General features: G+C 41.3%; 2 protein-coding genes across 2 annotated transcripts in view; one reads left to right on the top strand and one right to left on the bottom strand.

Moving 5' to 3' along the window:
- LOC135559340 (band 4.1-like protein 1) overlaps window positions 1-16,372 on the top strand; it is a 116,710-nt gene extending 100,338 nt beyond the window's left edge. Inside the window, exons 16-25 of the mRNA XM_064993512.1 lie at window positions 1,113-1,230; window positions 2,191-2,327; window positions 3,595-3,645; window positions 3,889-4,251; window positions 4,676-5,341; window positions 6,422-6,487; window positions 8,340-8,429; window positions 8,608-8,688; window positions 8,867-8,983; window positions 9,513-16,372. Of these exons, the coding sequence (XP_064849584.1) occupies window positions 1,113-1,230; window positions 2,191-2,327; window positions 3,595-3,645; window positions 3,889-4,251; window positions 4,676-5,341; window positions 6,422-6,487; window positions 8,340-8,429; window positions 8,608-8,688; window positions 8,867-8,983 (1,689 nt within the window). The 3' untranslated portion in view covers window positions 9,513-16,372. The remainder of the gene's footprint in view (window positions 1-1,112; window positions 1,231-2,190; window positions 2,328-3,594; window positions 3,646-3,888; window positions 4,252-4,675; window positions 5,342-6,421; window positions 6,488-8,339; window positions 8,430-8,607; window positions 8,689-8,866; window positions 8,984-9,512) is intronic.
- A 454-nt stretch (window positions 16,373-16,826) lies between these two features.
- The window catches only part of LOC135504381 (contactin-4-like), a 41,542-nt gene continuing 35,128 nt past the window's right edge, over window positions 16,827-23,240 (bottom strand). Inside the window, exons 14-18 of the mRNA XM_064922932.1 lie at window positions 21,810-21,925; window positions 20,334-20,520; window positions 19,979-20,091; window positions 19,542-19,710; window positions 16,827-18,366 (exon numbers count right to left, since the gene is read on the bottom strand). Coding sequence (XP_064779004.1) covers window positions 18,275-18,366; window positions 19,542-19,710; window positions 19,979-20,091; window positions 20,334-20,520; window positions 21,810-21,925 — 677 coding nt within the window. The 3' untranslated portion in view covers window positions 16,827-18,274. The remainder of the gene's footprint in view (window positions 18,367-19,541; window positions 19,711-19,978; window positions 20,092-20,333; window positions 20,521-21,809; window positions 21,926-23,240) is intronic.

Below are 23,240 nucleotides of genomic sequence, written 5' to 3'. Positions count from 1 at the left end.
GCATAAGGTCAGCAATACACAGGGCCAATACTATAAGCTCATATTGGGGCCCATATTGAGGCCACCTGCCTCAAATGCTGACCACACCGCTCGCGTCCGGTGTGCGAGCGTTGCAAAATAAATTTAAACATACATGTTATGAAATTATTGCACCCACACTGCTTGCATGTGCCAATGAGCGTCTGCGTTGCCAAGAGCTAAAATAGAAGTCAGTTCTATTTGTGACGCTGAACGCTGTGCAAGTCCTGCTTCTCCCATCTCGTCATAGGTTTATAGAAGCAGATACCCACGTGCCATCTCCTCATTGGTTATACCCACGTAGGGGGATTGAAAGATGAACTGAAAAAAAATAATAATAATAACATCTCAAAGTTTATATCCTAGGACAAATTAGCTAGCAACAGCAAACTAGCTAAATAGGGCAAATTTAGCGAGCAACTGCAAGCTAGCTCGCTAGCTCGCTAAATCGCCATAAATGTTTAATGCTTTAATGCTCTTTTTTAAACATTTTTATTGACCTGTCCCCAAATTAATATAATTGGTTAAAGAGTTTGTTTTGATATTTTAACCTATGTGTGGTTATCACGTTTGGTGTGGGGGGACAAAGTCAATTTGCACACGATGGTGCATGAGCGTAGCCGGTTTGGGTACAGTGTTAGGGCCAACCTGGAGCCGACGAGCAAAGGTGCTTTGCCCAAATGTGGGCAGCCTACCCTGAGCCAATATTTTAGGCTGCATTGGGCCCACATCATGCCAATGTTGGCATGTTTGCTGGGAGGGTTTCACTTACCACTTAATTGGAAGGACAGACACCCTCATACTCCGTTTGTCCCCCTCCACTGCCCATGACTAAAGTAGTTGGTTTCCTTTGCAAAATGCTGATAAAAAAGCTACAGGGAACACGGCTCTCTAATAGATAGGTGGAAAAATATTGCGAAAACTCCAACCTGTATAAAAATAGTCTTCCACCATATATAGCTTTCACTCATCCAGTCCTTTCAAATGACATACTACCTTAAGTCCATGGGGTGATATGGTGTAACAAACTCCATAGTAATGCATCAGAATGGATACATGCAGCTTAATGAATCTGTGTTTTTACCAATATATAGGCCTCTGTGGATTCCATATTGAGTGAAAAGCAAGATGGTGCGTGCAGAAGCTCAAAAGAAGAACAGAATCAGTCCTCTCCCTATACACTGCACTTAGCTTTTGATCCCAAGGACACAAGTATTGGTATGGTGTCTGAGGATGTGCAAGTTGGAAAAGCAACAGAGATGAAGCCTATAACTTCACCTCAGGAATCTGGAAAAACTAAAGTAGGTGGCACTGGATTGAGATCCCAAAGACAAGAAACAGTTTCGACTGCAATTGGGCATAAGGATATGCACTCCGTGGATGACGCAACCTTTGGAAGTAATACATATTCACATGACACCTTTTTCTCAAGGAACAGTGTTCAAGAGAATGGATTTGATTCACCTCCAGTGGATAATCTCTATTCCAAAGAGAGGATTGAAATGAAAAGCAAACAGTTGAAGCAGGGTCTGTATCAGTATGAATCGTTCCCAGAGAGAAAAAACAATAGCAATGAACAGGTCGCTATGAAATCTGTAAATAACAGCAACCAAGGTGGAAGTGAGTCTGAAAGAAAGAGGGAGATGAGAGAACCTGAAGCTCTGGAAACAAAAGAACTAAAGCCCGAGAGAGGAAACTATTCCAACAAAACTGGGAGTGCATCACACTCCAAAGTAACCCGAATAGTTCCTCTCAAGCCACAGAGATCAAAGAAGTCTTTGAATAAAGGGGGGAACAAAGGGGTCATCAATCCTCAAACGCAAAACCAAGCTGAAGGAGGCGTGGCCGGAAGAGTAGATGACACTCGGGTGATGCAATCAACAGAGGAACCCTCTGAAACCAGGAAGAGAATAGGTTTGCCTCCAGCATGTCCTGATGCAAATGACAGCAAGCAAGGGATGACAACCACAAACCAGCACACAGAGGTCACAAAGCATTGGCTACCAGAGAATGAGCTACAAGGGACTGGTGAACACAAGGATCAGAGGGACATTATTGGATCGAGTTTCTGGACTGACGGTGGAAGACTAATCTATGAAGGTCATCCCGAGGCTTACCCAGATTTTACAGACACCTTTTCCTTTGGCTCAAAGGCTTTGTCCTCCCATGCAGCTCCCCCTTCAACCCTTCCTCTGAAAACACAGTGGTCCAGGGAGACAAGAGTTCGCAACAGGCAGAATGTCACCAACGACTCTAGCAACGGCCATTACAGGAACTCTAGCCAGGAAGCAACCAAGAGGAAACAAGTGGTAACGCCGTCTGCCTAACCTGCCTGTCTATCACTGGAAACTAAAGCATTGCATGTGCTTAAGTCGATCACAACCTTGTTTTTATCCACTTGAATATACACATGTAGAACTCATGCGGCTGTATATGAAAAAGCAGGTCAAAGCCTGTGGCCCTTCACATCTAATCATTGGCCAAAGGCATTTTGAGACTTAACACGTTCGTGGCCCGGGAGCTCCTGGCTCTCATTTCCCTCTGCAAAGCTTAACATCTGCTTGTCCATTTTAAAATCCGATGGGCCTTTAAGCAATGTATCCATTGCTTAAGCTTCTGGCGTCTGTTCTTCACCACGTTAACACTTGTCTCTCCTTCCAACATCATCCTCTAACCTCCCTGACTAAAGGTAGTTGCTGTTGCAAGGAGTCAAAGGCTTTCGCACCATCCCCTTCCTTTGAAGCCACTAATGTTTGATAATGTTCTTGTTTGCAAACAGTGCGATTTGGACATTTGGCCAAAATGTTCAGCGTTGGCATCTCTGCAGCAATAGCCAATACATAGCCAATACAACATTTATTATGAGATGTTATGCACTAATTCTTGGCTGCAGCGCTGCCAGCCACATTGTTCAGGGCTGAGGTACTTGTACACTGGACTTAAGTATACAAATACCTGATTCCTGGAAGGTATTGTTATCTAACCTCAACAGTGCATGGCATTACCATCGCACTTGCAGTAATTTGATTTTGTGATAATGTTGACTTTAAAGACATCCTATGTGCATGTGCGAAACTTGTTGAACAATTACCTCAAGTTATTAGAGCTAGAACAAATGTAGGCTTACTATTCATATATGAACTGTAAGCTTTCAATGGGATAAGCATGACATTATGAAGCCTACTCAGCCTTGGCATGTGCAAAATATCTTGGAACCACTGGCTAGAACAATGTCTTCAACAAAAGGATGGTGGAAACCGCTATTATGTGTGATGACGTCAACATATGTTGCTCATAACTTGTCACACAGTTGGTTTCACCATCACTCCATTGTTTGGGAATATTTTTTGCCAGCGTTGTACTGAAGTAAAGAGTAAACCCCAAGGTGATGTCACTGCATTCATTGACAATGCAGACCCTTGAATTCTCTCTGGGAATGTTCTTGTTCTATGACAGTCAGAAGGATGATGCCAATGTTCACGTGTGTACAGTTCATGGCTGTTCTTTACAGTTTGTTTAGGTTAATTCAAATTGGCTTTGCAATCGTTCAAACCTAAAAAATTTTTTTTACTACAGGAGACCCCTCCTACACCTGCCATTCATGAGGAGCCTTTTGACGAAGCCATGGTGAGTCAGTTTTTTTCAATGTGCGAAAAACTTTTAAGCATGTTCAACTCCTTCAAAGCTAAAATATGAGCCTGTTCATTTGACCTAAAATCTCATGTTTGAATGATTATTTGATATACTTAAAAGGTAAAACAGAAATATCTTTTTTTGCACAGGCGAAAAAAGCTTTATATCAAGTCCCTTGTATTGAGCCGACAATGTTTTTTTCATTCTCTTGTCCGTCTTCCTCAATCTAACCTGCAGAGGGAGCCGTGGGAGCGGCGGTTGGGCTCAGTGTCAGAGGACGACCAAGACCACGAGACCCTGTACCTGAAGGAAACCCACCTGGGCATTGAGCGCAAGTGCTCCAGCATCACGGTCAGCTCTACGTCCAGCCTGGAGGCCGAGGTGGACTTCACTGTCCTCATGGACCTCCATACGGGCATGGAGGAGTTCTCCAGGGGCATGATGGAGCTGGGCGAGAGGCCCATGTCACCTGACGTGGGCCTCAGCCTGGGTATCGACCTGCAGGGAACCCCGCCACCTCTCGTCTTGGCTCCTCTCACCGGGGCAAGCAGCAGCCCTCCTACCAAGCAGCTACACACCGAAGAGGTCCGACATCATGAGGTAAAGTACACAAGCAAATGGACAGTTTGGGTCCAGGTTGGTCTTTGAAGTGATAGTTCACTAAAGGTTTACATTTATAGGATCATATTTTATTCTTAGAATAAGTAACGAGTCTACAGGTCAAAACAGCTGAAGTAAGCCTTAGTAGACAAATCGCTACATCATTAACAGTAATTGACTAAGTTTAACATTGACAACGTAATGTGAGTACCATTACAGCTCATTAATGTCTTCTTGAAGTTTATGCTGGATTTCACTGATCTTTCATATGACAAAATGATGGGAAAGTGCTGGCCCATATGCATTCAGTAAATGTAAAGACACTTTCTCTACAATATTTTACATACAGATGGCTTGTAATGAGTGCTGAATCTCAAATAAAATTCGAGCAATGGAAGTTATTATTCTGTATTTTTCCCCAAAGCCTGTTGTGCCCAGAAAACCAAAGAGGTCGGTTCCCATCGACAGAGACCAGTCACAGAAAGAGACCACTTACTCATCCCCCATGACGGCGCTGAGCAGAGAGGCTAGTGACGTCGTCGCCTCCCATGCACTAAGGAAGACTGAGGTCAAGATCGACAGAGACCAGACAGTCAGAGAGACCACTTACGTGTCCCCCATGACAGCGCTGAGCAGAGAGGCTAGTGACGTCGTCGCCTCCCATGCACTAAGGAAGACTGAGGTCAAGATCGACAGAGACCAGTCACAAAAAGAGACCACTTACGTGTCCCCCATGACAGCGCTGAGCAGGGAGGCTAGTGATGTTGTCGCCTCCCATGCACTGAGGAAGACTGAGGTCAAGGTCGACAGAGACCAGACAGTGAGAGAGACCACTTACGTGTCCCCCATGACAGCACTGAGCAGAGAGGCTAGTGACGTCGTCGCCTCCCATGCACTGAGGAAGACTGAGGTCAAGGTCGACAGAGACCAGACAGTCAGGGAGACCACTTACGTGTCCCCCATGACAGCTCTGAGCAGAGAGGCTAGTTGCGTTGTTGCCAGCCACGCATTGAGGAAGACCGATGTCAAGGTCGAGACACAGCCCAATGGGTCAGAGGTCACTACAACCATCGTGGAGTTTACAGATCAGGTAGACAAGCATTTTCGATGGAGATCTGGTATAGTTGATCAGGTAGTGGCCATTGCTCTTTAGGTATAAAGATAGAGAAAAGGTAAATAGATGCTACAGTAGAACCTCAAATATACAGACCTCAGATTTATGGACTGACCAGTCAACCAACTAGGCAATATCAAACTTGGACATTATAATTGCAAACAACAAACTTCTGTAGGCTACAGACAAATGCAAATGTTGCTTTCATGTGATAAAAACACATCAGCCATATAGTCAGCCATTTATAGTATCTGACTAAATTGTAGAAAATGCATGTTAATATATCATTAGTCTTCTCTATCAAGGTTTTATGTTTTTTTAAAGTAATTTCAAAGTTAACAACATTTCAGTATTCGGTACGACCCCAAATCTCTGCGGTCCTACCATCATGGTAACACTCTCAGAAGAAAGTTCTTTGTTTCTGGCCATTTTGAGCCTGTAATCGAACCCACAAATGCTGATTTTCCAGATACTCAACTAGTCTAAAGAATGCCAGATGTATTGCTTCTTTAACCAGAACAACAGTTTTCAGCTGTGCTAACATAACTGCAAAAGGGTTTTCTAATGATAAACTTGGATAGGCTAAGATAACGTGCCATTGGAACACAGGAGTAATGGTTGCTGATAATGGGCCTCTGTACGCCTATGTAGATATTCCATAAAAAATTTGCTGTTTCCAGCTACAATAGTAATTTACAACATTAGCGATGTCTACACTGTATTTCTGATCAATTTGATGTTATTTTAATGGACAAAAAATTTGATTTTCATTCAAGAACAAAGACATTTCTAAGTGACCCCAAACTTTTGAATGGTAGTGTGTATATATAATGCCTAATAAGTTCATTTATAATGCCTTATAACACTTCCTATAACATCATAAAAGCTCATAAGTAGTTACAGCATCCTTATAATACATTCCTATAATGATTTGAAAGCACAGAGAGTATAATGCATTATAGCTCGACTGATCGTAAAATGGTCTGTCTGACATATTTGAAAGTCTGACATTCAAACCATGAGCGGGCATCACATCGGGTTTTCTGTCTTTTTCAGGATCATGGTGTGACTGTAAGAAGTATAGGCGAGACTTCTTATTCAACAACAGAAGGTGTTTCCCCTGTGAGTACATTATTACCTGACCTGTCCAATTTTAACTCCAGCACACAGATTGTAAACCTACTTCTCCCTCTGTGTTTGAATGAGATTGTTAGAATTAGATGTGTTAGAGTGAATCAAATCATTTGAATGTGTATGTCTGACTGTGTATCTATGTATAAGTATGTTTGCATTGTTCTGTTCAATATGTATATACAGTGCATTCGGAAATTATTCAGACCCCTTGACTTTTTCCACATTTTGTTACATTACAGCCTTATTCTAAAATTGATTAAATAGTTTTCCCCCCTCATCAATCTACACACAATCCCCATAATAACAAAGCAAAAACAGATTGATACATTTGTGCAGATGTATAAAATAAAAATGAAATATCACATTTACATAAGTATTTAGACCCTTTACTCAGTACTTTGTTGAAGCACATTTGGCATCGATTACAGCCTTGAGTCTTCCTCTGTATGACGCTACAAGCTTGGCACACCTGGATTTGGCGAGTTTCTCCCATTCTTCTCTGCAGATTCTCTCAAGCTCTGTCAGGTTGGATGGGGAGCATCGCTGCACAGCTATTTTCAGGTCTCTCCAGAGATGATTGATGGGGTTCAAGTCCGGGCTCTGGCTGGGCCACTCAAGGACATTCAGAGACCTGTCCCAAATCCCTCCTGCATTGTCTTGGCTGTGAGCTTAAGGTCGTCATCCTATTGGAAGGTGAACCTTTGCCCCAGTCTGAGGTACTGAGCACTCGGGAGCAGATTTTCATCTAGGATCTCTCTGTACTTTGCTCCATTCATCTTTCCCTTGATCCTGACAAGTCTCCCAGTTCCTGCCGCAGAAAAACATCCCCACAGAATGATGCTGCCACCACTATGCTTCACCGTAGGGATGGTGCCAGGTTTCCTCCAGACGTGATGCTTGGCATTCAGCCCAAAAAGTTAAATCTTGGTTTAATCAGACCAGAGAATCTTGTTTCTCATGGTGTGAGAGTTCTTTATGTGCCTTCTGGCAAACTTTTAATGGGCTGTCATGTGCCTTTAACTGAGGAGTGGCTTTCATCTGTCCACTCTACTATAAAGGCCTAATTTACCAATAGATTGGACAATCAAGTTGTAGAAACATCTCAAGGATGATCAATGGAAACAGGATGCACCTGAGCTCAATTTTGAGTCTCATAGCAAACGGTCTGAATACTTATGTAAATAAGGTATTTCTGTTTTTGCAAACCTTTCTAAAAAACCATTATATGAAAAAACAAAAGTCATTATGGGGTATTGTGTGTCGAATGATAAGGAAAATGTTGTATTTAATCAATTTTAGAATAAGGTTGTAACATAACAAAATGTGGAAAAACTTAAGGGGTCTGAATACTTTCCGAATGCACTGTATGTATTTAATTTATATAATGTATAGGCGTGGTCTGTTTGTGTGTATCTGCATGCGTGTGTGCATGTGTGTCCATTAGACCTGGGTTTCAAATATCTCAATTACTTTCACATACATTCAATGTAAGTATTAAGCTGGTGGTGGAATGAATATTGGAATGAATATTTGAATTTATTTGGAAATACACTAGGAAAGTACTTGAAAAATTCAAATACAACAATTTAAATACACTCCCATCAATTTAACCCAGGTATTTGAAAATAGTATTTGAAATACATGTAAGTATTTGAAAATCCTGTCAAACACAATTTGGCAGACTATTATTATTATAACAACCATTCAAATACTCAAATAAAATAACAAATATTTTAAATACCAGGTTCTCAAATTCACATGTATTTGAACTGACTGTGTCCATGTATGATCATGATGTCATTAATGCCCTTTTCCCCCATGTGTCCTGACATCCTGACAGGTGCACATGTGTACGTTGGGAAGAGAGGCCTCTGGATCTCCAATACTTGTTACTGAGAATGTTACCTCTGCAACCACGCATGTCACCAAGGTATCAACAATTGTCAAATGGTCTGACGTATTCAGTACCTTCAGTATTATTGGTTTCCATTGATCTTATAATGTTTGCCAAATTGCACACACCTTTTTTCTAGCTGTAGAGGCATAAGCAACAGCAAAGGTGTGTTCAATTTGGCAAATGTTCCAAAGAAATGTGTTGTGTGTTCCAGACGGTGAAAGGGGGCTATTCAGAGACCAGAATTGAGAAGAGGATCATAATCACGGGAGATGATGATGTTGACCAGGAGCAGGTGAGCAGACTGCAGCTTAAGGACAACATGACCTCTGTAACGCAGTAACCTATAAGCCATAGATACAGCAGGGGATGTGCGTCTTAAAAGTGCTCATAGAGTATTCATTACTTGACATAAACCAGACTCTACATAGTAAGCAGTTGACATTAATGTCATATAATTTGTTCCTTCACAGGCCCTCGCTATTGCGATACAGGAAGCCAAGCAACAGCATCCGGACATGTTGGTCACCAAAGCAGTAGTTGTCAAGGAAACAGAATCGTCCACTGAGGATCCACATGGGACATCTTAGGTACAGGGGTCTTCAAAACATTAAACAATGACAGGTTTCTATTGTGAATTGAATCTCCATAACCTCTCTGCATGAAAGGTTGGTAGTTCCTTTCATCTGTTGTCATAGTTTAAACTAGGGATGGGCAACTGGCGGCCACCCCATTTGAAGGCCCTGGGATCATTTCGCGGGGGGTAAGGAACTCAGTCGGGGTCTCAACTGTTACTGTTGCAAGGTAGAATAATAGAATACACAAGGTGCAATTTCGAAATGTGGTTGTTGTGCATCAACAGTTTTCATCTTGTTATGTCAGTCACTGACCGTCACTCAATTAGCCCATGTCAGCTAACATGTTTTAGATTGGTAAGTTAGTCTAGCGGCCAGCTATCTAGGCTTGTAGTAATCAAGGTAGAATTAGAGCCTGGGGGGGGGGGCAGGGGGGGAGGGCAACTGTGGCCCCTCATTATGAGTTCAGATTTTGTGTGGCCCCATCCCCATCAAAGTTGCCCATCCCTGTTTTAAACAATGAACTGTCTCATCTCTCCTATAGTCCTGATTCCTGGGACATGAGCGCCCCCTCAGGAGCAGACCTGTTGGTGCCTGAGCTACCTGAGACAACCACACTGCTGTACCACCCTGACCACTGCTAGTGGGGCTCCGACACACACAGCCACACATGTTTCAATCCCTCACCCTTACTACTCTTGCCCATTGGGCCAACCCATATACTTCCCTGTTGTCTACCATAGTAACAGGGCTCCTTTAAATCCAACCATTTATTTATGAACCTTTGCTCTGGCGGTGATATGGTGAAATATAGCCTCTTAGAATCTAAGAGTGAAATACTTACATACTCGTCTCTCGCATGTTGGCTCAGCATTCCCGAACAGTCACATTACAAGTCAAAATGTTGAAACCACTTCAACTTACTTTACCTGTTGTCCAATTATTATTTTTACTATGTTGGAGGTAATCTGAAACAACATATCCATAGGGGAACGTTATCAACCCGACCTTCAGTACGCTGGTCTGTATATTTCCGGTTTGTATTTTCAATACTGACTCAATTTGCACGAGACAAACACTTAAACAATTAGTCTGAACCTAACCACAGACCGAACGGCAAACACTTCAGCTGATTACGAGGAAATGTGCTTTGGTTGACAACGTTTGGTTACATTCGGCTATTGTTTACATATTGTGCATCACGTGAAATGCATCACATGATTGAAAATACTCACAGGAATTACAAGCCGACATAGCCATATACCTACCGGCGCCCCAGAAAGTTGGGCTAATAGTACTTTCCTGTGGCCATTTTATCTCCACTTCCAACCGCCAAAAAGACACCCGGTAAAGTATGTTTAAATATACTTTTATTCAACATTCTGTCTGGTAGAGATTGCGTCTTTTTTACAGCGACTTATTTCAGACTGATAGCCATGGAGTAACCATGGTAACAGCCTGATATTTAGACAAGGTGAAATACAGACATGGATGGCTAGATATGGAAATGTCATAAATGATGGCAGTCTTGGTACTAAGAAATAACAGGTTGAATGACAAAATAATGCCAAAATTCCTTGTTTCACTGCTGGAAAGTTTCAGTCTACACCTTGTCTGCACCTGGTCTCAACACTCAAGCCAAACAACTGGGTTTTGACTAGATAGGTTAGGATAATTCATGTAGCAGGTTAGGAGAATTAGGCTAAGGTTAGGTTAAGGGTTAGGGTTAGCTAAAATGCACATAATAAAACTTGCCCCCAGGCTCGAATTTTTGGAACATAGAGCCTGGCAACAGTGTGGGTCTGTGAAGGGGTGTAGATTTACTGAGTGACATGATAATCCATTCAAATTCTGAGCAAATCACACGACTATGAGATGTGGTTCCAAATCGAGGGGGAAAAGTATTTGTTATGGTGCACCATGGAAATAACTCCCCATAACCCAGGTAGTAGGAACATATCGACGTTCATGCTAACAGCTAGCCATAGCTTTGTTACACACAAACAATACTGGCCCCCAAATGCAGCACACTTACGGGGAGGTTCTAAGGGTTGCACTAAATGGTGATGGACTGAGAGATCAGCCAATTAAAACCAGTGGTTGTTTCTCCGCTCCTGCCATAGGCTTCCAGTCAAGTCCTTTTCTGAGGTGCTTGGAAACCAGACGGTTCGACAGAGAGAGAGCCAGCTGGTGGGCGAGATTAATTTGATATAAGCTGTATCCTATCTAGACCACCAAACTGTTCTCAGTTTGCCTCTGCATAGTATCCTCTAAGGAAATTAAATGGGAAGGTTTTTGCCTGAATGTCAAGTGGATCCAAATCTTAGGAGCTGTTGTCTCTTTGATGTGCTCATCCCATCATATCACTTTAGAGTCTCACTGCCGTCACAACCCACACCAATGCCACACTTGAAGTGCAGGACATTTTTATTACAGGGGTACTTAGTATGAGATAATCTGGCAGACTATAGGACTACAATGTGGTCCAAAGTCCTACTAAGTAAATTCCACCCACCATTCTAGACCTCAGATCCAACTCTAATGCCTGAGGCCTAGATTAAATCTGGACAGCAGAAAATCGACGCTAAAGCACAATTGAAATTTAAAGGCAATGTTCCCGGATTCGCTGAGACTACATTATCTGTAAACGCTGCAAACAGTATGTCGGCTCAATTGTAAATTACCTTTATATTTTAATTGCGCTATAATGCGGATCTTGATTAAATCTAGAGTGTGCTTACATATCTACGTAGTTTGTCATGAGAAAAAAAACATACATGTATCCATTAGTTGTAGGTCCAGTACTGTTGACGTGCATGCAGTAAAGCAGGTTTTCATGAACAGGAAAACCTTCCCTTAGTTTTATATACTCGCTAAACCAGCAAAGTCCATAACTGTGCTTTGGCCCATTTCTGTAACGGTGAGAATGGTTATGGGAATGCCAGAGGATACACAGGTTGCAGGAGATTTGAGAACAGTAGGCTACTCTGCACCAGCGAGGTCCGTAAATCGCGGCGCTGGTTTGGTGGCACTAACTCGATGATGCCAAATGTGCCAGAGTAGAAAAAGGGGCACCACAGCTAACACAGAAAGGTCAAAGTTGAACTTTTCTTCCTGCAATGGCGCATCCTCACCATCATACAACAGAGGAGAAGAGCTGTCGAAACTCTCTCGGATAAATAGGCTTTCAAGATATCTTGCTTTTTCTTTAACCCACAAGTCGGGCATTTGGCTGACATCTTGGCAGACCCTACCTTGAACTCTTGCAAATGGGCATTTTTGTTTTAAGAACACAATTGACGTTACTGTATTATGATGATGGTTTACTTGTTATTGAAGTTGATCTGTGTAGACATTTGGATGTATATGAATGGAGTGCTTATGAACCTCTGATCAATAGAATGTGCCTGTTGGGTATTTATAAAAATTGTGAAAGTATAAATTCTGAGCATGTTGCTGTTCTAAAATGATCCAAGGTCAGGTCCCCTTCCAACCGTTAGAGATACGGTCACTTTCTGCTGTTATACTGTGGCTATCTACAGTAGGAAATATTAAGAGATTCACATTAGAACCTTATTAAGTATGCCAAATGAGCTACCTTTTAAATGAAACAAGTATTTTAGATAATGTTTGCATGATAAAGACATTCATTATGAAATTAAATTAAACCACTAGAATACCTACTGTATAGATACAATGTTATAGTATTATGCAAAGTAGAAGAGACCTTAAGGCAGTATGAAATATCACAGTAGCTAGCTACAGTTGAAGTCGGAAGTTTACATAATGACACTTAGGAGTCATTAAAACTTGTTTTTCAACCACTCAACAAATGTATTGTTAACAAACTATAGATTTGGCAAGTCAGTTAGGACATCTACTTTGTGCATGACACAAGTAATTTTTCCAACAATTGTTTACTGACAGATTATTTCACTGTATCACAATTTCAGTGGGTCAGAAGATTACATACACTATGTTGACTGTGCCTTTAAACAGCTTGAAAAATTCCAGAAAATTGTCATGGCTTTAGAAGCTTCTGATAAGTTAATTGACATAATTTGAGTCAATTGGAGGTGTACCTGTGGATGTATTTCAAGGCCAACCATCAAACTCAGTGCCTCTTTGCAAGACATCATGGGGAAATCAAAATAAAACAGCCACGACCTCAAAAAAGAAATTGTAGACCTCCACAAGTCTGGTTCATCCTTGGGAGCAATTTCCAAACGCCTGAAGGTACCACGTTCATCTGTACAAACAATAGTTCGCAAGTATAAACACCATGGGACCACGCAGCCGTCATAACGCTCAGGAAGGAGACGCGTTCTGTCTCCTAGAGATGAACGTACTTTGGTGTGACAAGTGCAAATCAACAGCAAAGGACCTTGTGAAGATGCTGGAGGAAACAGGTACAAAAGTATCTATATCCACAGTAAAACAAGTCCTATATCGACAAAACCTGAAAGGCTGCTCAGCAAGGAAGAAACCACTGCACCAAACCCGCCATAAAAAAGCCAGACTACGGTTTGCAACTGCACATGGGGACAAAGATCGTACTTTTTGAGAAGTGTCCTCTGGTCTGATGAAACAAAAATATAACTGTTTGGCTATAATGACCATCGTTCTGTTTGGAGGAAAAAGGGGGGTGGCTGGCAAGATGAAGAACACTGTCCCAACCGTGAAGCACGGGGGTGGCAGCACTTCACAAAATGGTGCACTTCACAAAATTGATGGCAACATGAGGAAGGACAATTATGTGGATACATTGAAGCAACATCTCAAGACATCAGTCAGGAAGTTAAAGCTTGGACTTTCCAAATGGACAATGACCCCAAGCATACTTCCAAAGTTGTGGCAAAATGGTTTAAGGACAATAAAGTCAAGGTATTGGAGTGGCCATCACAAAGCCCTGACCTCTATCCCATAAAAAGATTGTGGGCAGAACTGAAAAAGCATGTGCGAGCAAGGAGGCCTACAAACCTGACTCAGTTACACCAGCTCTGTCAGGAGGAATTGGCCAAAATTCACCCAACTTATTTTGGGAAGTTTGTGGAAGGCTACCTGACACCTTTGATCCAAGTTAAACAATTTAAAGGCAATGCTGCCAAATACTAATTGAGTGTATGTAAACTTCTGACCCTCTGGGAATGTGATGAAAGAAATAAACGCTGAAATAGTGATTTATGCTATTATTCTGACATTTCACATTCTTAAAATAAAGTGGTGGTCCTAACTGACCTAAGACAGGCATTTTTACTAGGATTAAATGTCAGGAATTGTGAAAAACTGAGTTAAAATGTATTTGGCTAAGGTGTATGTAAACTTCTGACTTCAACTGTACATCAGTAAATGTCCAACATAGGTTATGGATGGGATTCAATCCGAGGCACGTTTTAGAGCGATGTTGACAATGTACCCATTAAAACTAAAATTCTTAATGGTGAAACTGCCACAACAAATAAGTTACTGCAAACAACAGACACTGTTTTTTCCCATGACGTCATTGCACACACGATAGAACAGTGGCAAACTATATGTACTGCATTTGTTTTTCTTGATTCATGACGCTCCCCCAGTGCTCCCCACCTCTGCTTCGTCGACAAAACAAAAACAATAACAACAGCCGTGGAGCAGACAGTGGCGCCTTTTCCCCTATTGTGTATTCGATCTTTAAAGGCAATGTTCCCGAGGAGACTGTAGCTGCTGAAAATGTCTGCTCAATTGGAAATTACCTTGAAATGTCATGAGTTCCACAATGCGCCTCAGATTGAATCCCGGCCTAGATGTCAGTGAAATGTAAAAGTCTGCATTATGTCTGTTCTAACTGTAGACTCCATCTAGAGGAAATGAAACTCTGTAACAGGAAAAAGGAAATGGAAGGTATTATTAGCATAGTGTTTTCAATTCAGAATGGGGGGAAAAAGATAACTCAACAAATTCAGTCATGATAACAGAGGGTTTGCCAATCCCGAGGTCCCACAACATGTTCACATTTGGTTGACTCCATTAAATAATAAGAGTGCTGTAAAGTGCTATCACTGCACTTGAAGGGGCATACATAAGATTCTCCATCCATCTACATACACATTTAACAACAACTATCATGACATTAGTAATTGCTAATGATTTTTATCCTGGTGGCGTTTATGCCATTTTCAGGGATGACTTACTGTGTGTTACATGGATTCAAGTTTTATATGGACATTTACCAGGCCTCTTGCAGTGGCTATATGGCATTATAAATAGAAGCCCTTATTTATCCTCCTTCGAGCAAAGTGTTCCAGTGATACCTGGTATCTCAATCCCTCATTTGCTTTTAGTGTGTTTTGGTCTGGTTATATTTTGAGTGTGTGAGGGATACCATGGCCTATGTTTCCTACTGTATGAAAAGTGCTGTGATAATGTTTGGTAGTAGTGACACTTCTGTATTTGTATGAAGGAACTACTTCCAACAGTTTTGTAATCGAGGATATACTTTAGATGAACTATGTGCCAGAAAGCCAACAAAAATGTCACAAACGTGATATGGTAAGACTAATGTATATATCCTGTCAGAGTATTACTTGTCAGGTACCCTCTTACAACCCTCTAAGCTACTCCGAGTTAATGCATTTAGACGAAAAATCATAGGTTGAGCTGAAGGTGCCATGTTAGGATTATGACAAGTTAAAGTTGGCTTTGGGACACATAACTCAACTGTTACCAGGTGTGTGGTGTGTAACTGTTGAATTAGACAGCCGAGTTTTTGCATATATGTTTGATATCTTTTACAAATCAGTGGCAAAATCAATGTGGGGGTTAGGAGTGGCGAAACCAATGTGGGGGTTAGGAGTAGCGAAACCAATGTGGGGGTTAGGAGTGGCGAAACCAATGTGGGGGTTAGGAGTGGCGAAACCAATGTCAACAGCCATGCATTCCTTTGTACAGTATTCTGAGGATTAAATTGGTTTCAGATAAGTGGCAATGTTACTACTGCACACTAGAGAGTTTCAATGAGCTCTAGATAGCTTGCCGGGCAGTCTGCATTGGGTGCATCTAGCATCAGTTTACCCTACCCAAGTCCTAACCTTAATCATGACCTTAGATCAGTATCTAAGGGCAACTTCATCCTACATGTTGAAGTAACCTGGCAACTTGGACAAGTAATCAAACCAGCCATGATTAATCAGAGGCGTTGGCGAGTCCATCGCCCTGTGCCGAGTCCATCGCCCTGTGCCGAACCCTGATTGGATGACTTCTGGCTGACCTCGGAACCCTCCCAGACCCCTCAGCTCACCAATATCTGTATAGCCCTCCTCTACTCAATTCACATCATGTTTGCTCTGTGCTGCTCCCCATTGCTTGGTGCTGTGTCTTTGCTGTACAGTGAACTTGCATTCCATACATTAATAAACTAAATGAAAAGAGCACGACGAGAGTGAGATCCTCTGTTCTCTGTCCATGAATCACCATTTTCTTGTGGATGTTTGTCTGAGTTGTGGCATCCGTATTCCACCTTATGATCAGGATCATTTGTTACTGTTTGTTTGATTATTTACATCTTGTCTTCAACGTCATATTTATATAATGTGGCACTGTATTTCACATAACCTCCCTAATGCCAAGACTTGTCTTTTCATGGCAAATATATAGCAAACATATCTTCTGAAGAGTATGTATTGTAACTTTTCAAAATGGCAGTGCCATACATCCAACATTTACATTTACGTCATTTGGCAGACGCTCTCATCCAGAGCGACTTACAAATTGGGACATTCGAACACATTGTTTGAACTTGTCCATCTGTTTTCTCACTATTGCTTTGTAAATAATAATACATTAGATCGGATCATATTTCCCCTCAGAAAAGAAGCAAACAAAATGTCATTATGTTTATTAAAAGCAGGTTGATCCATTAAAATATTCCAAGCCACTTACATTGACCACTTTCATGCCAAACAGCAGTTGACTGTAGGAATATGCACAATGTTTGAAAAACTCAATAAACACTGCCACTTCTTTTACAATGCAAATCATGAAAGACATAAGAAAAAAGGCAGATCTGAGCACTAATGATCAAACATAAAACATAAAATGGTCCAAAGGAACCATGTTCTCATTTAATAAAATTGGGATAATTTCTAATAAACAATATCTGGATACACACATGTGATTCATAAATAATAGTAACACGGTAATAATAATAACAATAAAAACAACAATGATAATAGACATAAGGCTCATTTTGGGACCTGAGGATTTCATACATACAGTGTACAAGAAATTGGCTCACACAGCTTAGCGTGGCTATTTATGCACTTGTAATGGAGGGAAAGGTGAGGAGAGGAAAGACATCCATCTATCAGCTTTCCACCACACTGTAGTTCCTACCAGAAGCCATTTTGGTGCTGACTGTACTGCAGCTGCCAGTATTATGAGGCTGGGTGGATGGGAACCATGTTGGCTCAAAATGTTATAATTTATACTGTATATAACAGTCCATATATAACGATATATGTGGTCCTCTGTCGCTCAGTTGGTAGAGCATTGCGCTTGCAACGGCAGGATTGTGGGTTTGATTCCTGGGACCATCCATCCGTAAAATGTACACACGCATGACTATAAATCGCTTTGGACTAAAGCGTCTGCTAAATGGCACATAATATTATATTTTATGTTATGTAAGAGTAAGTGCAGTTTCCAGGAAAATGAACATAGGTCCCGAACCAGGTTTGTCAAGATGCCCTGGTAGTTGCAGTGGTCACCAGTGAAACGTGGTTTTCTCTTCCTAACCTTTTCAGTACAGTAGGTGTCCTAGATACAGTCTTTGAGGATTCAGGGAATGACAATCATCACTGCAGGTATGGGTCTCTTGAACGTAGCTTCATTTCATGTGTGTGAGTTAATTCCCTTCACACTGTCCAGGGTCAGCGGCATCTTAACTCGCCAGTTGTACCCTTATCCAAATTATGTTACAAAGTAGCAGTCTCCTTTTTTGGAGGGGGGGGGGGCAAGCTCTCACAGGGGTTCCTGAAACGGACACAGCTTCTTGTGCATCGTATCTCCTTGTCTTCATAAAGAAACGCTTTTGAGATTATCCATTTACGGAAAACATTTTAAAAAGACAGAAAGCGGTAACAACGTAATTTCAGCGTTTATCAACGCTGCTTATGTAACAACAGTTTCCAAGCTGGACTTTCAATATCTCCCATGAAAGGTTTGAAGGAAATATATTGTCAACAAAGGGGGTATCTGTTAGAGGAAGAAGATACATGGCCTCTTTGTCCAGTGTCCTCATGGAAAGCAGTGTGGTCCAGGAGCTGTTTGTCATAGGAACGTCCTGGCTGTGAAATAGAGTGCAAGCATATTGACCATGGATACCGCTGATAACTCCGGGGCTGCACCAATGGCCATTGAACCTGCAATAAAACCAGTCAAATCTAACGAGTTTCTTACAGTATATGCTGTTCAGAATGCAGTTCAATTTATTCTAGACACTGAATAAGGGTTGGGGTAAATTCCATTTAAATTCAGGAGGTAAACTGAAATTCCAATTCCCCAAATGTCTCCAGCACTTTGCATTACAGCACGGTAATAGTATGGTAACAATTTACGGTTACGCACCATGAAAGCAATATGTAACTAGTGCTGGAATTAAAGGGTTTAAGGTTAGAGGAGTTTGGAAAAACAGATCCCTGTTACCATACTGTTGGTGAATTGTTAGCCCTCTATTACATATTTGGAGTATTACCTTAAAACGAGATTATAATTACACAGATATTAACGACTAACTGGGAAAAAGAAGGTCTGTTATTAACACTTTGTCCCGTGAGGTAATGTAATGTAATTTCTCGTAGAGATGCATTTTGGAAAATGTGAATTTGAATTTCAGTTTACTTTCTGAACTGACTGACGTGGGATTGACCTCAACCCTGCACTGAATGAAGAATACCCTCACAAACACATAATGAGTGATAGGTTGTCATGATGAGTGAGGTTGTCACGATGCACATCTCGTTTTCCACCATGTTGTTATTGCTCAAATGTATCAGGAGGTGGCGCCGCTATACTGTATTTTGGATCATAATGGTGAGACAGAAGGGCCCATTATACTGCACTTGTTTGCATTGAATCCAATTAAATATTTACATGTATAATGAATGATATGATGTTGCTCTTGTGTTAAAAAAATATCAATTCTGTTCTGTTCCTAATGTTATTTCAGTCATTTCAATTGAAATTATTACATGATCTCATGCAAAAAGTTAAATCAGTTGGCCCTCATATTAATTGTATAATTTGGTGGGTGCTTATATTTGTCCTATTTCACACATGTACAAGTGTGTATTGATACACATAGTATGAATTGGAAATGTGTTTTTTTGCATATCCCAACTCCCCGTGAGACACCCTCAGAGAGAGGGGACACGGCCAGGGTCAGACATTATCAACGCCGACTTTAGATCAATTGGGGTTAAGTGCTTTGCTCAAGAGCACATCGGCAGATTTTTCAACTTGTCAGCATGGGGATTTGAACTAGCAATCTTTCAGTTACTGGCCCAATGCTCTGACCGTGTCAGGCAAAATGTCCCACCTGCTATCCTGGGAATAGTGATTTGTCTGCTGCTCCTCCCCTCTCCTCCCTCGCTGAAGGGTTTGATCTGAATGACATAGTCCTCGTTGACCGGTAGCGCCAGCTCCAGAGACGTGGTGTTGGTTTCGACCACGTTGGGACGACTGTGTCTGTCCTGTGTGTACATCACCTGGAGAGATGTGACAACACAAATCATACACAGTGTGGATCTGCACAACCTAGCCTAGAATGCACATACTGTATAAGAATCACTACGAGAATCAACCTTGTCGTGGTCAGAAACACTGTTATGCTTATTATATACTTTGCTTATAAGAATCAGTCTGTTCAGTCATTCAAGTGCTGAACAACTCAACATAGGTGAATAACACTAGCACATACTGGATCATTTAATAAATAATAAGAAAAAAAGTTGAAATACGTGTTTACTCCCGTACTTTGTAACCAGTGACCTCGGACTCGTTCTCCAGAGCTCTAACATGATCCCATTTGAGGATGACCTTCGACTTTGAGGTGTTCCATATGATCTTCACCGGTGCCTGGCTTGGGGCTGGAAGAAAAGAAAACGTGAACACTTCATTTGGACAGTCCATCTATAGATGCTGATGGTCTATTGATAGTTTGTTGGGTATTTATAGATGGCCTATCCAAATAAAATGTCTCCAGTCCAAAGAGTATTCAAACACAGCGAATCAGGGTCAATATTTCTTTTTTCAAGTGAGGGGGGTGGGGGGGTGAGGCTCTATGGAGTGGATGCAGGCAGGTATCCTTGAATGTAGGTTTTGTACTTACGGGGTTTCTTGGTGGTGACATTGACTGTGGCACAGTGAGGGCCCACCCCGGCACTGTTGTACGCTCGGAGGGAGATAAAGTAGGTTCTGCTGCCCTCCAGGCCTCTGATCACCACAGACGTCCGGTTACCTATGGTCCTGATCACACTGGCTGTCTCCTGTCTCTCCCTCTCACCCCAGTACCTCAGCTACAGTTCAAAACACACCGGTCAACATCCCTGATATCTTTAAACATTTTTTCCTCATCAATGAAATCAATCAACTCTATTTTTAAAGCACAGCCACACTGGCCATAAACTCCCCAGTAGGATGAACCCTAGAGAAGAACCCATCTTCCTCGGGCTGTACCGGGTAGAAGTTAAGAGTAGGCTGGATAGTTTGTCACGTCAGAGTATTCATATGCTTGTCTAAGGCCGTGGTCACATTATGATTTTGTGTTAGAATATTTCGGAGTGAGCCAATACTTTTTCAATGGGAATCATCCGTTGCCCGATGAATGACAACAGAGCTGATTGTCTGACAACAACAAAAAACGCACAAAGGCGTTTGCCTGAAATGGACAGATTTCTGGATGTCAATTTTCTGTTCATTTTCAAAGATACTGGAGAGACCTACAAAAATTTCTGCCTTTATTTCATTATTCGGAGTGGCACCACAGGAGGCCCCTCTGTTGCTATGGGCAACATGCTGGCCTTTACCACTCTTCTAGCTAGACGTCTTCTACTATTGAAGTGGAAAGATCGGTTTCCTTCTACTTTAAGCCATTGGATAAAGGAAGTTACGCAACATCTCAAGCTAGGGAAAATGTGCTACTCCGTTTGGGGATCTGCAATTACAGATCTTGCAAACCTTTCCTATGTAGAAGACATGGACCCAGATAATTTCATAACTACATAAACCAACCCAAATTTGAATTTGTATCCCTATTTTTACTCTTCTTTACTTTTTTGTTTGATTATATTTTTGTTTTGTTTGTTTTTTGGTCAAATTCTATATCATGCAAGCTGTGGGTTAGATTTGGTACGGGATCCTTTTTTGTCCTGTTGGAGCATGGGGGAGTTGAAGTAGGTTTGATCTGGTAGGGGATCCGTTTATGTTTTGCCCTCTACCTGTTCTGTCTGTATTATCTGTATAATCCTTCAAAATGCCAAATAGAAAAACATTTGATAAAAATAAAAAACAACTAAAAAAACTTGACGGATAAAACTCGTCTAAAAACAGTTGATTCGAGTACTAATGACGGAAAAACACGAACAATCATATACGATTTCATCCATGTTCATGCGTCTCAGTGTGGCTGTACGCTAACTGATAGTTGTTCAGACAGGATAGGGTGTTGATTTAATCTACATAAATGTAACAATTCAATGAGGGATAATACTGGATAGTCCATTGATCATGTACGAAGAGAAATACTGAAGCAGTGTCAGATCTATCCATTTTATGTCTATGATGTCCAGTGTGTTTGGGCTCTGACCTCGTAGCCCAGGATGCGCCTCCTATTGTTGCTCCAGGGCAGGGCCTTCCAGGTGGCCTCTACCTCCGATGCCGACACACTCCTGGCCCGCACCCTACCCGGGGCTCTGCTGGGCTCTATGGTCACACACACACACACACACACACACACACACACACACACGCACACGCACACGCACACACACACAGTGAATGTGTAACTATTGATAGCTGACAATAAGAAATGAAGAAGTGCCTATAGAAAGTCTACATCGCCCTTTAACTTCGTCATTGATCTACACAAAACACTTCATAATGTCAAAGTGAAGTAAAATGTTTATAGTCGTTCATCTTTCTGTTGAGGCAAGCCTAAATTCGTTCAGAGGTCAAATTTGGCTTAACAAATCACATAACAAGTTATATGGACTCTATCTGTGTGAAATAATAGGGGTGACATGATTTTTTAATGACTACCCTTTCCTCTGTCCCCCATACATACATCATCTGTAAAGTCCTTCAGTCAAGCATTGAATTTCAAGCACAGATTCAACTATAAAGATCAGAGAGCTTTTCAAAAGCCTCACAAAGAAGGGCAGTGATTGGTAGATGGTTAACAATAACAAATTAAACATCAAATATATCTTTACGTATGCTCAAGTTTCTAATTATGCTGTGGATGATGTATTAAACCACCCAGACACATCAAAGATGCAGTCGTCCTTCTGAACTGAGCTGCAGGACAGGAAGGAAACTGCTTAGGGATTTCACCATGAGGCCATTGGTGATTTTAAAACAGTCACAGAGTTTAATGGCTGCGATAGGAGAAAACTGAGGATGGATCAAAATAAAAAATAAAAAATATTCAGAATAAAAAATATTCCAAAACATGCATATGTATGCAACAAGGCACTGAAGTAAAAAAACAAGGTAAAGGAATACACTTTATGGCCTAAATGCAAAATCGTATGTTTGGGGCAAATCCAACAACACATCACTGAGTAACTGCCTCCTTATTTTCAAACATGGTTGTGGCTGCATCATGGTATGGGTATGTTTGACATCGGCAAAGACTGTAGACTTTTTCAGGATGAAAATTAAACAGGACAGGCAAAATGAAAATACATTTTAAAATCCTAGAGGATAACCTGCTTCAGTCTGCTTACACCAGACACCAGGAGAGGAATTCACCTTTCAGCAGCACAATAACACAGCTAAATCTACACTGGAGTTGCTTACCAAGACGTGAATGTTCCTGAGTGGCCGAGTCACAGGTATATTAGTGTTTCATTTTCATTCATCTTAAAAAATCATTCTAATTTGTATTCCACTTTGACATTACAGAGTATTTTGCTAGATCGCTGACAAGAAAAGTAAAAGTAAAACTAAATCAATGTTAACCTCACTTTGTAACACATTAAAATGTGAAGAAATCCAAGGGAGGTGTAGACTTATT

This window comes from Oncorhynchus masou, chromosome 18, assembly GCF_036934945.1.
Source record: "Oncorhynchus masou masou isolate Uvic2021 chromosome 18, UVic_Omas_1.1, whole genome shotgun sequence".
NCBI lineage: Eukaryota > Metazoa > Chordata > Actinopteri > Salmoniformes > Salmonidae > Oncorhynchus > Oncorhynchus masou.
Note: the sequence above shows the minus strand (reverse complement) of the source record. Positions and strands in the feature narration are given on the sequence as shown.